This window comes from Lipotes vexillifer, unplaced genomic scaffold, assembly GCF_000442215.2.
Source record: "Lipotes vexillifer unplaced genomic scaffold, Lipotes_vexillifer_v1.1 scaffold77, whole genome shotgun sequence".
Classification (NCBI taxonomy): domain Eukaryota; kingdom Metazoa; phylum Chordata; class Mammalia; order Artiodactyla; family Lipotidae; genus Lipotes; species Lipotes vexillifer.
Window position 1 is genome coordinate 1,503,934 of NW_006792456.1, and position 15,399 is coordinate 1,519,332.

The 15,399-nt window shown below is 35.6% G+C and overlaps 1 protein-coding gene across 2 annotated transcripts in view; it reads left to right on the forward strand.

Annotated features, from left to right (window-relative positions):
* PPP4R3B (protein phosphatase 4 regulatory subunit 3B) overlaps positions 1–15,399 on the forward strand; it is a 66,069-nt gene that overhangs the window by 15,502 nt on the left and 35,168 nt on the right. For both annotated transcript variants that reach the window (XM_007465660.1, XM_007465659.1), the window contains exons 4-7: positions 7,025–7,648; positions 10,239–10,316; positions 11,406–11,522; positions 13,019–13,135. In XM_007465660.1, the coding sequence (XP_007465722.1) occupies positions 7,025–7,648; positions 10,239–10,316; positions 11,406–11,522; positions 13,019–13,135 (936 nt within the window). The remainder of the gene's footprint in view (positions 1–7,024; positions 7,649–10,238; positions 10,317–11,405; positions 11,523–13,018; positions 13,136–15,399) is intronic.

The following is a 15,399-nucleotide window of genomic DNA, read 5'->3' on the forward strand; positions in this document are numbered from 1 at the left end:
GTGGGATCTAGAGCGCAGGCTCAGTAGTTGTGGCACGTGGGCTTAGTTGCTCCACGGCATGTGGGATCTTCCTGGACCAGGGCTCGAACCCGTGTCCCCTGCATTGGCAAGCAGACTCCCAGCCACTGTGCCACCAGGGAAGCCGTCACTGACGGTTCTTGAGTTAGTTTTATGGATCTGACCACAATCATTTTTTTTCCTTGGTCCTCCCAATAACAGTGCCAAACAGCGTAATAAAGTGGCCTATGAAAGTGTAGTAAGAATCTTACCATTCCATAGAAAGTTTATTTGACATATGGCTCTAGATCACTAAACTTTTCTTATCTGGGAGTAGATGGTTTGTTTCTTTCCTACCTCATATCTGACTATGTATGCATCATGTATTGCCGGAGCATTATTAGTATACATACATACTAGAATTCTAGTTGATGAACAGTTGAAAACATTAGTAAATATGATATTTCTTTAATTTGTACAATATACATAAGAATATAATCCTAATTGTTAATATTTCACCTTTTTGTTTTGCCTGTTTTTAAACCTGTGGATGGTGATGGCAAGAAGGTCCTCATTTTTACCCTTTTTTATCTCATGTGCTCTCCAAGGATTGAGATTGAATTTTATGTTTGCAAAGTCTTCTGTAAAGTGAGGTGTAAGATCTAAAAAGAAGTGACCTCTATTGCAGACATACATATGCAGTTCATAAATACTTGCTGTTCTGTTCTTAATTCAATAAACTTAAACCATGAATTCATTCATCTATGAAATGGGGGGGAAAATATTCCATGTAAATAATGAAGGCAATAATTTCAAAATGAAAGATTACTTTTCCATAATATTTATAAGGCTGTTCAGAATATTAATAGCAGTATATAAAGACTAACCTTTTTTATGATAAATTACTGAAACGTGATATTTTGTTTTCTCCCTCCAATACCAGCATGGCAACTGGCACACGTTGTGTATGTACTCGGTATATATTTGAAGAATGAGTGAATAAAACAGAAGACAAACATCTTATTTAGAACTACGGTGTTGAATTACATGCCCGCTAGAACATAAATTTATATTGTGGATATATTTTCCAGTGATCAGCATATTCAGTTATACTTTGCCCCACTTTTCCCCTCCCCACACCTCAGCACATGCTGTTTAATATATGTTCTTGGATAGATATATATATATATATATTCTTAATGACTTTGTACTTTTGTCTTAGAACTTTTCGCTGAAATTTGTTTTTTACTCTTTTCACTCATGTAGTTCGGGAGGTCCCCAAGACCACTCACAGGTTCATTAATTCACTAGAAAGACTTAGAGAACTCCACAAAGCTATCATACTCATGGTGCAGTTTATTACAATGATGTGATTCAGGTTAAAATTACCATTGGGAAAAGGCACATCGGGCAGAGTCTAGGAGAGTTCCAGGCGTCAGTATCCAATTTTCTCTTTTCAGAATAGTCATGCAGACAGCATTTAACTTCTCACAGCAACGATGGGTGGCAACTTGTACAGAGTATTACTGACCAGGGAAGCTTACCCAAACCTTTGTGCCCAGCATTTTCATTGGGGTGTTAGTCATATAAGCAGGCTGAATACCCATGTGGCTAACTCTAGCTTCCAGCACTCCCAGAGGTTGAGCTGATGTTGTGTGGCCCAAGATCTCCTCCATAAACCATACAGTTATCCACACATGTATGTGGACTGTCCAGCATAGCCCAAGGTCCCCAGGTAAACAAAAAAACTCCCAACAGATAGGATATTCAGAGTGCTTAGAGGTTGACTCTCAGGAGTTAGGCAACGTCCAAACCTTTCTTTGGGCAAGATTAGTTCTTTACTGCAAAGGCCACGCTTTGGCCCTTGGCCAAGACTCTTACAGCAAAATGGTCATATTTGTCTAAGCATCTACACTTAGTGTAGCATTTATATGACAGAGCAATAGTATCAGTATGAGTATGCCTAACATTTGGAGGAGTCAGTCTGGGCTAGGAGTAGATTTAAAGAAACAACTATTCTGTCCTATAAAGCCATGATTTACTTTTTATATTTTTGCACTATTTTGACTGCTCATTACCGTCCTTGATCTACCACAGTTTGTACCTTATGGTAAACTCGTAGAGAACTCTTTAGTATAGAAATTAGCTGATGGTTAACAGTTAGTAAGTCCACTTACTCCTCATGCCAGTCATTTTCTATCAACATTACATGCTGAGGAGGCTTTAATTTGGTTTCCTAATACATTTGATGATAATATCAATATTATCATAAGGCTTATGTACATGAGGTAGTTGGATCAACAGTGGCAGTGTTATACCATATTGCGGTATGGTAGTAGATGTAACCTGAGAAAAGTAAGAGTCAGTAGATACTGGCACATTATAAGAATCCCACTCAGTCATTAGTAATTGGTCCAGTTAATCATATTGTATGACAGTGTCTCCCAGCATGGTGTCAGCTCTATCAAGTAGACTTACAGACTTCCATTCGACCTTGTTGCGTCCCAGGAGCAATGGTAGACTTGGGAAACATATGGCTTCACCGTTCCAGGCATCTGTTACAATTGAGCTAAGAGAATATCATCTCTTACTCTGAGCTTTTTGTAAGGCACCAGTGTTAATATTAGACTTCCTTCATTACATTACCTATTTATTTATTCCTTTGCCCTCTGTTAACATTTCTCCTCCCCATTTGTCATTGATTTTTATGCAAACTTTTCCGCCTTTGAAAGGAATGTTAGGTTTGGCCACTCTGCTGGTCTAGCAAGGTTAATTTTTTACTGCACAACTCAGTACTGTACTTTTAAGATCTAGCCATGTTGCTGAGTATACATTTAGTTTATCACTCCCAGCTACTGTGTTGTATTCAACAGAACCATACGTTGTGTTTTACTTTTTAATTCTGGGAGGTCATTGCTGATCTTTGAAAGAACAGTTTAAATAAAAAACCTATTTCTTTGTCATTTCTTAACCCCTTATAATAAGAAAATAGAACTCCTCTTGACAGCTCAAAGAGCAATAAGTATCTTAGGGGGAATGGTGAATGATAGAACAAAAGAATCATTGTGTGGGGAGAGAAATTACAAAAACAAGGGCTAAGGGACTTCCCTGGTGGCACAGTGGTTAAGACTCTGCACTCCCAGTGCAGGGGGCCTGGGTTCGATCCCTGTTCAGGGAACTAGGTCCCACATGCATGCTGCAACTAAGAGTTCACATGCCACAACTAAGGAGCCCACATGCCACAACTAAGGAGCTGGCAAGCCACAACTAAGGAGCCTACCTGCTGGCAACTAAAACCCAGCACAACCAAATTAATTAATTTTTTAAAAAAGAGCTAAGATAATTGATACATATTGAGCTCTTAGAAAGCGTAAAATCAGAAGTACATATGGAAGTTCTAACCTCAGAAAATGGTAGAGACATTTTCTTTGAAACAGATGAAGGAATCGAATGAAGGTAAGTTGTGAGATGGAAAAGAAGAATGTTGGAGGAAGTTGAGTACTGATGGCCTCTTTTTTTCCCAAAGGGAAAAAGTTCTCTCTTACGAGACTTAAAGGGGAAAGTAATAGTGTTTGACCCTTGAAAAGGGAAAAAAATTAAAGCAGTAGCTATAAGGAACTAGGATAGGAGTGTGGAAAAGAGAAATTTTCATCGAGAAGCCTACTGATAGTGTGGACTTACCATGAACCTCATCACAACAGAAGTTTGGTTTATTCCTTAATGCTGTTTTCTTTTAATTTATTTATTTTTGGCTGCGTTGGGTCTTCGTTGCTGCACGGGGGCTTTCTCTAGCTGCAGTGAGCGGGGGCTACTCTTGGTTTCAGTGCTCAGGCTTCTCACTGCAGTGGCTTCTCGTTGCAGAGCATGGGCTTTAGGCGCACGGGCTTCAGTAATTGTGGTGCGTGGGCTCAGTAATTGTGACTCGTGGGCTCTAGAGCGCAGGTTCAGTAGTTGTGGCGCACGGGCTTAGTTTCTCCGTGGCATGTGGGATCTTCCCGAACCAGGGCTCGAACCCGTGTCCCCTGCATTGGCAGGTGGATTGGATTCTGGCGCACGGGCTTAGTTTCTCCGTGGCATGTGGGATCTTCCCGAACCAGGGCTCGAACCCGTGTCCCCTGCATTGGCAGGTGGATTCTTAACCACTGCACCCAGGGAAGCCCCCTTAATGCTGTTTGACCAATATTGGAGAGGAAGGGGCTGTGCTCAACAGAGCCTCTCAGGGACCCAAGTTGATAGAGAATTCATTTTAATACTTCCATGATTATTGCAAAGTGGGAAAGAAAGGTGGCAAATCAGCGCACTGGTTTTTGAAAGCTCTTCCCAGAAGTTATACATGGCACTTTGCTCACATTTTATTGGCCAAAGCAAGTCACACAGCTACATGTAACTTCATGGAAGCAATGAACTCACGTGCCACAAGAGGGAGAGAACCAGAAATATCTGGTGGACAGCACTATTGTCATCCAGGTAGACACTTGGGTTTATGTGATGTTGACAGATTAGATCAGTCAGGGTTACGTTCAGGATGAATCCAGGAAGCTTGTAAGGGATAATACTAGATAACAAAGAAATAAACATGCTGTAACCTAGTGGTTACATGCATGGTTCTGGAGCTGTGCTTTTATTCTTAAACATATGCAAACTATGTTCATTTGAAACGTGTAAGTTAACTCCTGGTTTCCTCTTATTTGTTCTTTGTAACCTCTGATTCTTCTTCCTTCCCCTCACACTACGTTTTCTCTCTTCTCTGGTTAGTGTCAGAGTCTTCTGGCTTTAACTGTTAACCCTAATGCCAAATCTCTATCTTCTGTCCTATTCTTTTTCCAGAGTAGTAGGCCCACAGATTGAATTGCCAGCTGGATATTCAAAGAACTCAAACTTAATAAAACTGAACTCTTCCTAACATTCCTCTCCCACATTCCCAGTTTTTGTTAAAGAAGCCATAATCTTCCCAGTGATGGGTTTAAAACTATAGGGTCATTGTGTTTCCTTCTCTCTTTTGTAGCAATCCCATATCTGTCCCAACATCACTATCCAAATTCAGTTGTTCATGTAGCCTTTGGAATAACACCCTAATTTATCTATATTTTCAAATTTGTCTCATGCAGCTGATGCCAGGTTAATTTTCTAAAGGACAGTGCTACACATTCACTTCCCTGAACAGTAATGCAGGTCTTTTAGCTTGACTTTTCATGATCTGGCTAGAGTCTACATTTCCATTTTTGCTGTTTGCCATATGCATGTCACATATTTCCATTTCTCTGGCTCTGTGCTCTTCCCCTTGCACTTTGAGTACCTTTATCTCCCCTCAGAATCTTACCTATCTTTGAAGATCCACTTAAAATCTCAGATGCCACTGCTTTTTTTTCTTTTTTTGAATTTTATTTTATTTATTTTTTTATACAGCACGTTCTTATTAGTTATCTGTTCTATACATATTACTGTATACATGTCAATCCCAATCTCCCAGTTCATCCCACCACCACCCCCGCCACTTTCCCCCCTTGGGGTCCATACGTTTGTTCTCTACATCTGTGTTTCTGTTTCTGCCCTGCAAACTGGTTCATCTGTACCATTTTTCTAGATTCCACATATATGCATTAATATACGATATTTATTTTTCTCTTTCTGACTTACTTCACTCTGTATGACAGTCTCTAGATCCATCCACGACTCTACAAATGACCCAGTTTCATTCCTCTATGAAATGCCACTGCTTTTATGATTCCTTCCTTGTGTTCTCTGCTCACCCACATCCCAAGAGCTGGAATTTCCCTTCCTCTGAGTTTCCAAGGCATTTTATCTGAACTGTTCTTATGACCTTGTTATTTATATTTTCTCTTATATTTATGTGTCATCCTCCCTAAGCCCAGCTACTCTGTTGAGAACTCAGAAGTAAAAGAAATACTCTCATTCCTCTAGGGAAAAAAAGTATCTTGTATGCATCAGTATATCCGTCTACTTTTTTCTCTGAGTTCTTAGGTCTTTTTTCATATGTTGCTTTGGCAGATTTGGAAATTTGTGGAACTTTTTCTGCTTAGGATATCCGGGATGTTTTAAGGTGGAGAGGAAAGGATGATTGCACTCTTGGATTATGAATTAGAAAAATTTATGAAAAGTAAAGTTCTAAACATTTTTTGTTAGAGTAATTCCTTATAGAAAATTTGTTAGCCATGCTTTTCTTGAATCATAAAGTAGTCACCCTGAATCATAAAGTAGTTCTTCATTCATTATGTTGTGATTTTTATCTAGATAATACTTGGAGGCTTTATCACAGATGTTAAATGAATGCCAGTTTTTAAAAGAATAGACTTTATTAGTCTGTTTATCAGCTTCAGGCTCAGAGCAAAAGCAAATACTTTTCCAAAAGTGAATTTCAAAAATATTTTGAGGAAATCATATTTTCTTACTCTTGAATATACGAGGAGTTGGGTTTTAATTTGGATTGAACTCAGTAGTGTCCTTGTTAAGCCAGTGTGATGGTGCTTTGTCATACATAGTAATTTTGGGGGACCAACAGAAGAGACTTACTTTCTGCAAAATTCACTCTGCTAGGTAGAGTGAATTTAATAAACAACTGCAAGTGGTTATTACGTAATTTAATATCAAACAACATAACGTTAGCTGAAATATTCAGGTTATTAGGGTTCAGAGTTAACCTCAAGTTGTAAGTTGGGAAATTTAGAGGTGAAACCATCTGCAGTCAGTAACTTGAGACTCAAATAACTGACTCTAAACTAGTTGTATTTTCCCCCTCTAGACTTCACTTTTAATTAACAATGACTATTAGTATTGATTCCTTGAAAGTATTGATTTTTACTTAAATTCACTAGTCAGGGGACTTCCAGCAGTCTAGTGGGGGCAGGGGTTCAATCCCTGGTCGGGAACTAGGATCCCACATGCTGTGAGTCGTGGCCCAAAAAAAAGAAATTTATTTTTTAAGAAATTGAATGATCAGTGATTTGATTCCCAAAATTCTGAATTCTTTTGTATTTTAAGGTAACCAGCTGTACTTGGATATTTTTAGGTTCAAGGTAAGGATCCATCAGTGGAAGTCACACAGGACCTCATTGATGAATCAGAAGAAGAACGATTTGAAGAAATGCCTGAAACCAGTCATCTGATTGACCTGCCCACATGTGAACTCAATAAACTTGAAGAGATTGCTGACTTAGTTACCTCAGTTCTCTCCTCACCTATCCGTAGGGAAAAGCTGGCTCTGGCCTTGGAAAATGAAGGCTATATTAAAAAACTACTGCAGCTGTTCCAAGCTTGTGAGAACCTAGAAAACACTGAAGGCTTACACCATTTGTATGAAATTATTAGAGGAATCTTATTCCTAAATAAGGCAACTCTCTTTGAGGTAATGTTTTCTGATGAGTGTATCATGGATGTCGTGGGATGCCTTGAATATGACCCTGCTTTGGCTCAGCCAAAAAGGCACAGAGAATTCTTGACCAAAACTGCAAAGTTTAAGGAAGTTATACCAATAACAGACTCTGAACTAAGGCAAAAAATACATCAGACTTACAGGGTACAGTACATTCAGGACATCATTTTACCTACACCATCAGTTTTTGAAGAGAATTTTCTTTCTACTCTTACATCTTTTATTTTCTTCAACAAAGTTGAAATAGTCAGCATGTTGCAGGTAAGTAAACTGAGGTGTTCTTCATAATTTTGTTTTCAGATATTTAGTCCCCTTAATAGTTAAGCTGGTGTTCATTCCTTCGTTTTGAAAGATTTCTTTTGTTTACTTTAATTGTACTATCAAGCGTAGAAAACAGGGCGCTTTATCTCATAGTTTTCTGAAGAAGAATCATTTCTTAATGTGACCTTTTATATTTCTAAATGTCCTATCATGCAGCTTGGTTTTTTTTTTTAACTTTTTGTTTTTTGCATTTAAAAAATTGTGGTAGAGCATACATGACCTAAAATTCAAAATTTTAACAATTTTTAAGTGTTCACTTCATAGCATTAAGTACATTCACAGTGTTATGCAGCCATCACCACTATCCATTTCCAGAACTTTTTCATCATGTGAAACAGAGGCAGCTGTTTTTTTTTTTTAATATTTTTTATTCCATTTTGTGAGGCCTTGTTATTCCTGGGGATATGTGTGAGTGTGTGTGCTTAAAGCTTCCGAAATAATTCAGATGTGCAGCCAGAATTGAGAAACATTCATTAATTTTCAGTAAATGATAGATTATTTGCTATAGAGGTTGATTTTATTCTCTCTCCTTGAGTTGTAAAGTAGGAGTCTTATACCATGTTTATATCATGTTAATCCTTTATACCCTAACAGTTTGGTAAGCATGATTTTGAAGATTTTGCTTTACTTGTGATAGTATACTAACAGTTTCCTGCATAACTGCCTTTGTTATTTACACATCAGTCACTAAGTTTATTGAGCTGCTACTATATAGTACTTAGTGTAGTTAGTGGTTCTCAAGTAATGTCTGTGGACCCCTGGGAGTACCTGAAGCCGTTTCAGAGATGTCTGTGAAGTTTTTCCTTTTCCAACTTCCTGTCACCGTGAGGCTGTATTTTCTTCACGTACTTCAACCAAAGCAACATACCGGGCTTCCCTGGTGGCGCAGTGGTTGAGAGTCCGCCTGCCGATGCAGGGGACACGGGCTTGTGCCCCGGTCCGGGAGGATCCCACATGCCGCGGAGCGGCTGGGCCCATGAGCCATGGCCGCTGAGCCTGCGTGTCCGGAGCCTGTGTTCCACAATGGGAGAGGCCACAACAGTGAGAGGCCCGCATACTGCAAAAAAAAAAACAAAAAAAAAACATATCACAATGGATTGAATGCCGAAGGAGATGTGAGAATCTAGCTGTCTTCTGTTAAGCCAAACATTAAAGAGATTTGCAAAAATGTAAAACAAAGCCACTCTTCTTTCTAAATGTTTATGATTTTGGATGATACAGTTGTTTCTCATAAAAAAATATTTATACAAACATAATAGTTTATTTTTTAATGAAAAATAATGTTTTTAAGCATCTCAGTTTTAATTATGGTAAGTACTGATAAACATAACCCACATAATAAAAGCTCTTTGGGGTCCTCAGTAGTTTTTAAGTGTTTGAAGGGGTCCTGAGACCAAAAAGTTAAGAATGTCTGTCTTAGTACTTACCTATGAGATTCCATTTCATGATACTTCCAACCATTATTCACTATTATAACTTTACTTTTGTATAGGATTTACTTCCCAGATAATTCTTTCACCAGGCAGTTTTTCATTATTCCACAGTAATAAGTGTGAGGCAAGTTGGACTTACACATTAGGTTCCATTTATAATACATGGGACCCACTTTTTAAAACCATACTGTACAATTCAGGGTGCCATTTCACTTGCTGACAGAAAAAGTTATAGTCTCAGGAGACTGGAAATAAACCCATAGAAAGGACCCAGTGACAGAAGCTCAAGTGTAGCTTTCAAATGACTGCTTTTGACTTCAGAAGAGTTGCCAAATCCATAATAGTAAATCATAATGCTTTTTATGTTTTGAAAATAAATTATGTAAACTAATCTGTAAATATGTATAACTTTCTATGTCATTTTATACATTCTGTCATAGGTCTATTTGTGAAAGTTATATAAACCAAGTTTTACTCATTTCTGGCCCATGAGAGGCATTTTATGAAATAGCCAGATATCAATATTCATGTCAGTTTTTCCTTTGTAATTTAATTGTCCATATTTATTATAGAAAATTGGAAAATACAGATGAGCAAAAAAGAAAATCACTCATAATCCATCACCAAAAGATAATCACAGTTAACCTTTATAATCTTATCACTGCCAGAATTCAGTGTTCTTTATTGCCGTGTTTGTAACTCTCATTTTTCTAATCCACTGTGGACTAATAATGAGATCTTCAGACTTGTTTGAATTACGTTTAAATTAAGCGTAAATAAATAGACCCTGAAAGGGAGCTAGAGAGGCTCTCGGTTAAGGTAAATAGAGTTTTCATGCATGACCTCTTGAACATCTACTTTTTGTTTTTCAAAGAGTTCTTTATAGTTGAGGTTTCTGATTAAATAAGATATTAATATGTCTAACTAATATTGAATGGTGTAGTCAAGTTTTGAAAATTATAAGAATATACCTGGAATTTTAGGTTTTGTAATGGAATTGCTCTTAGGTTTTCAGCTTTTATTATAGTTTGTGAAATCATATAAATGAGTATAACTTTATACTTTTATTAAATTCATAGTAATTTTTCTCATTGTAGGAAGATGAAAAGTTTTTGTCTGAAGTTTTTGCACAATTAACAGATGAGGCCACGGATGATGATAAACGACGTGAATTGGTAAGTTATTTATTACGGAAATTCACACCCTTAAAGAGCAGTTACTCTTTTGGCATACACAGCTTTTAATATTGAAATTGTTAATTTAAGAGAAAAATTTTTGTAATTAATATGAAAGATATAAACAGATGACCCTTGAGCAACATGGGTTTGAACTGCAGGTTCCACTTAGACACAGATTTTTTTCAATAGTAAATACTACAGAACTACATGGTCCAAGGTTGGATGCGGAACCACAGATATGGAGGGCCTACTATAGAATTACACACAGGTTTTTGACTTAGTGGAGGGCGGGCACCCAACCCCTGTATTGTTCAAGGGTCACCTGTGTTTAAATTATACTATAAAATGATTATTTGCAAAGTTTCTAAAACTAACTGTTTTGTATATCATAGAAGTTTTTAGAGATATTTTGATGTGGTTTTATTCCTCCCAGTGAGGGAATATGTGCCTTATAAATTACAAAATCAAGACGTGGTTTATGTTAGGACAGAACTACAAACTCATACATTTTTATGGTTGTAGATACATTATTGAGATGCTTTTTTTGTTTTGTTAAACAAGAGGTAGGGAGAATCCTTCTTGAATAAACGAATGATGAATTGGTTCTTGGAAGTGTTTTTCTTCTTTAGAATGTGTTGGTAATCACTTTTTTGAGATATAAACCATGCTTTGGGGAAAGAGAATGGTGATTGCTGTGTACCAGCAGTTTGCCAGTTTTTCAAACCTTATAAGCAGATACTAAAGAAGTAATGAAAGATTGCTGACTTAAAATCAGCCACATCATCTTTGGTATAGTTATTTCTCAGTTTTCTCGTTTATAAAATTAGCCCTTTATCCTAGGAAATCTCTGATGTTCCTTACAATTCTTAAAAATTGAATTGTGCTTTATGAGTGTTCCCTGAAAACCCAGCCACCATTTATTATAGCATGGTTTCTATGTTCTTCAGGTTTTGAGGAGCCAGGATACCCTAAAAATTCTAGGTCCCTGAGAAGGTTAATTCCACACTGTGGTAGATCGCATTACAGTTTGCCTCAGAGTTACTTTTAATGTGTGTCAACTTCTCACTATTCTTTCTAACATTACAGGTTAATTTTTTCAAGGAATTTTGTGCATTTTCTCAGACATTACAACCTCAAAACAGGGATGCATTTTTCAAAACTTTGGCAAAGTTGGGGATTCTTCCTGCTCTTGAAATTGTAATGGTAATTGTATAGCTTCTTTTCATGTTTTTGAAATTGTGAATTTGTAATAGATTTATATTGTGGATGGGAAATAATTTTTTATAGTAATGCATATTGAATTTTGTAATTTTAGATTATGATTCATTTGGTAGTGAGTCATAAAACCTCTACAGATTTTTATTAACTTAAATCTGTAATATTAACATGTGATTCATATATTATGGCTTCAAGTACATAAAAATCCCACATGGTTTTACGAGACTGTTATCTCTTCTATAACAAAATTAAGTATGTTTCATAGAAACTAATAAAATACCTTTCCTTTTTAGACCAGTGAATGGGAGAAGGGCAGACTGGACCAAGGGGGCTCGTGCTGCAATATGGGGTTAAGGGAGTGATTCTCTCTCATACTTTTGTTTATATGAGCTTCATCCATTGGCATTTATTGTATGAAAAACTAAAACTGAGAAAAATTTTAAGTATTTATTAACTCATTTTAAAATGATAATAATTAACCCATTATATGTTAAGATAACTAATATAACTTTCATAAAAAAAAAACTTTTCCAAAACAAAAAAATTTTAGTGAGACAAGTGGCAATGTTTCACATTTTTTGCCAATCCCTTTGATGCCTGGCGTAATAGAAGATAGCTAGGTTCTCATAGCAGCGTCTGCATTTAATCTGTTAACGATATTACATCTTGTAGCCTCTGGAAAACCCCACTATACTTGTGATAGACTGGGAGTGGAAAAGGCCAGTAATGCCTTAATATTTATTTTCATAATAAATAATATTATGAAAATAGTTTTAATCTCATGCAATTTTGAAAAGGGTGTTATAACCCCCCTTTTCAGTGTGTGAGACCCCTCTCCAGGGTTCCCTGGGCCATACTTTGAGAACTGCTAAGTTAGGGAATATTTTCAGAGTCACCTGGAGATTTTTATCTTTGAATCATGTATCCTTCATGTACTGATAGGGAAAAAGCATTCAAGATCACTACCTTAGAAAACTGAGTTATAGAAAAGAGTGAAAATACCCAGATTGTTTTCAAAATCATCCTCTATTAGGAGAGTCATAAAAGGGAGAATCAGTTATTAAGGCCTAACTGGCAAACAGGACCAAAGACAGCTTCTGGAAAGTTTTGAAGCCTTAACTAGGAGACCTCATTCATATTTTTGCATATATTTAAATCAAGAATCCTCCCTCCCACCCCCCAAATTTTTTTACAGCATTTGTAAAGCAGTGCTTTATAATCCTGTGCTGATTCTTATATTTAAATTCTCTGAATATTTATTTTTGTGGGGGTAAAGACAAAAACTGGCAGAAACTAATCATTGAGCTGCCTAAAGTTTTTAATATTTGTAAAAGAAAAGGATGGGAGAGATTATATGTTTTGATTCCAGTACCATGTCTAAATCCAAAAATTTGTTTGGCATAGATTTGGGAGAAAAAGGGGGAACGCAGGCATAACTTTTGTTCACAGTCTCTTAAGTAACCTGATTTTCCTTTTATCAGGGCATGGATGATTTGCAAGTCAGATCAGCTGCTACAGATATATTTTCTTATCTAGTAGAGTTTAGTCCATCCATGGTCCGAGAATTTGTAATGCAGGAAGCCCAGCAGAGTGATGACGTAAGTGATAATGCTCTGGTTCTATATGAATTACCTATAAAATAGTGTTTGCAAACTGTTGAGAGAAAAGTCATAACCATAATTTTAACTGTTTATGAAGAATAATAATAGATTTCTGATCAGTTGTGACTTTGACAAGGCCAGAATATGTGGCAGTTGATTTGTTTATTGTAAAAACAAAAAAAATGCGTTCAAACTATTACTGAGATAAAGAGATTTAACGAATCAAATTCTTAATTCTTGGTTTTAAAAAAAGTTTTCAAGTACTAATGAAATGTAATTCTAAACCCTTAGGTCAGGCACTTATCTAGTATAACTAAGAAGTGCTTTTACTGGTTCAAATGTGTCTTTTTTTTTTAGTGGGGATAAATATTTAATAATGAAACCAATGTTGTGTTTTCCCACTACAAAAATATTTAAACTTTCCCCTTAATCTCTATTTAAAGACAAAATGAACATATAGCTGTAATTGAAGTACCCTTTCTTATATTAAATATATATTAGTGTTAAGTAGAAAACAACTGAAATACAATTATGTCCCTTCTTAAAGAAGGTTTAGATTCCCAATGTTATTTCTTTTATGGTTTTGTCACTATTGAATTAAACTGTAGTTGTTTTATATGTTTTATTTTTTATTAACGTCCAGTTAGATTTTTACGTTCTATCTGTTAGATATTTCCAGGGGTTTTTTTTTAAAGCAATTTTATTTTAGAATTGGTTTGGGCTAATGCTATTATTTAGGCAATAGAAAAGAAATAGAAGAAATATTTTGTGTTAAGTATATTTTAAAGTTTAAAAAACCCAAGTGATGGCTAAATCTGACTTTAAAGAAATAAATACCTAGCTTATTAATCAGTTTATAATCTCACTGTTGATATTCTTATCTTAGTGCCATCCTTTACAAAAGATAACTTTGAAATTAACACTTCTATTGCTTCATCCTTAGTGATGTGTGGGATTAAGAGCGTTCAACATAAAATCTCTCAGACTATGAGAATAATAATTTACTAGTTTAGAATTCTTAACTTTTACAGCTTTTATTTGTTTTCATTAGAAAGATTTTCTTGTTTACATTTAGTTGATGCATGAGACATGGGGAAGCAGTTACTGATCGTTAACAATGAAAAGTCCCTTTTTAATTTCTCTTTTTCTTGTAGTCACAGTCTTCAAGGTCATTTCCCTGAATTTTCTGAGGTCTAACAATTTTCCAATTAAAAATTTTTGTTGCCTCAAAATAATTGTTAGCCCACAAATGAAGATAAATTACTTTTTTCTTAATTTCCAAAATTAAGGATTCTACATGCTGAATTCTACTATACTGAGTTGGTAGTAATGTTTAAAGGAAAGAAGAAATAACTTACCTGTGTATTCAGCAGGCAGTTGATATTTTGATGCTGTCTTAAAATAAATGCACAGCATTCAAACTTTTCTTTCTGGTACTGTGGGAGCAGATTTGGTTTTAGAAACATGGATTACAGTATTAAAATATGTGTTGAGACACAAGGAAATAGCAATATTAACTTTTTTTTACTATAGTCATTATTTCTATCCAAGCTGGAAGGATAGATTTAGCAATAATTGCTGTGTGATAGATTTCAAACATTTTTATGCTAATGACCTTTGAAACATTCAGTAAAACTTATTTTAGAATCTGACTGGATAAGTAATACAGCTACTGCTGAACTGCTTATTTTGGCAGGTATTTTCAGTGTATTTCTCACTTAGGAATAAATTCATATGTTAATTTCTATAGATATGATATTAGCCTTAGGGTTATTTTATTTTTTACTAAATTATTTCTAGAATTGTATACATGGAATTTGCTTCAAATTAATTCTGGAAAGCAAAATTTACCATAAAAAGAAATTTAAAATAAATACATAAGCTAATCTCTATGGGTTGACTGTTCAGTATTTTGTATTGAACGTATCACACTTTATTTCTTAAAATTGTGTCAATTTTTAACTTTTTATTTTGAAGTAATTTTAAATTTACAGAAAAATTGCAGTAATAGTACAAAGAACTCCCATATGCACTTTACTCAGATTTCCCAATTGTTAATACTTTATTTCTCATTTGCTTTATCATTGTCTTTCTTTGCTTGTATTTGTATATACATATTTGCATACATAAATATATAATTAATTTTTTCTGAATCATTGAAGAAAAAGGTATGGAAATGATGTCACAGTGCTCCTTTACCCCTGTTTGCTTCGGTGTCTATCTACTAAAACTCTGCATTACCACTGTACAATTATCAAGTC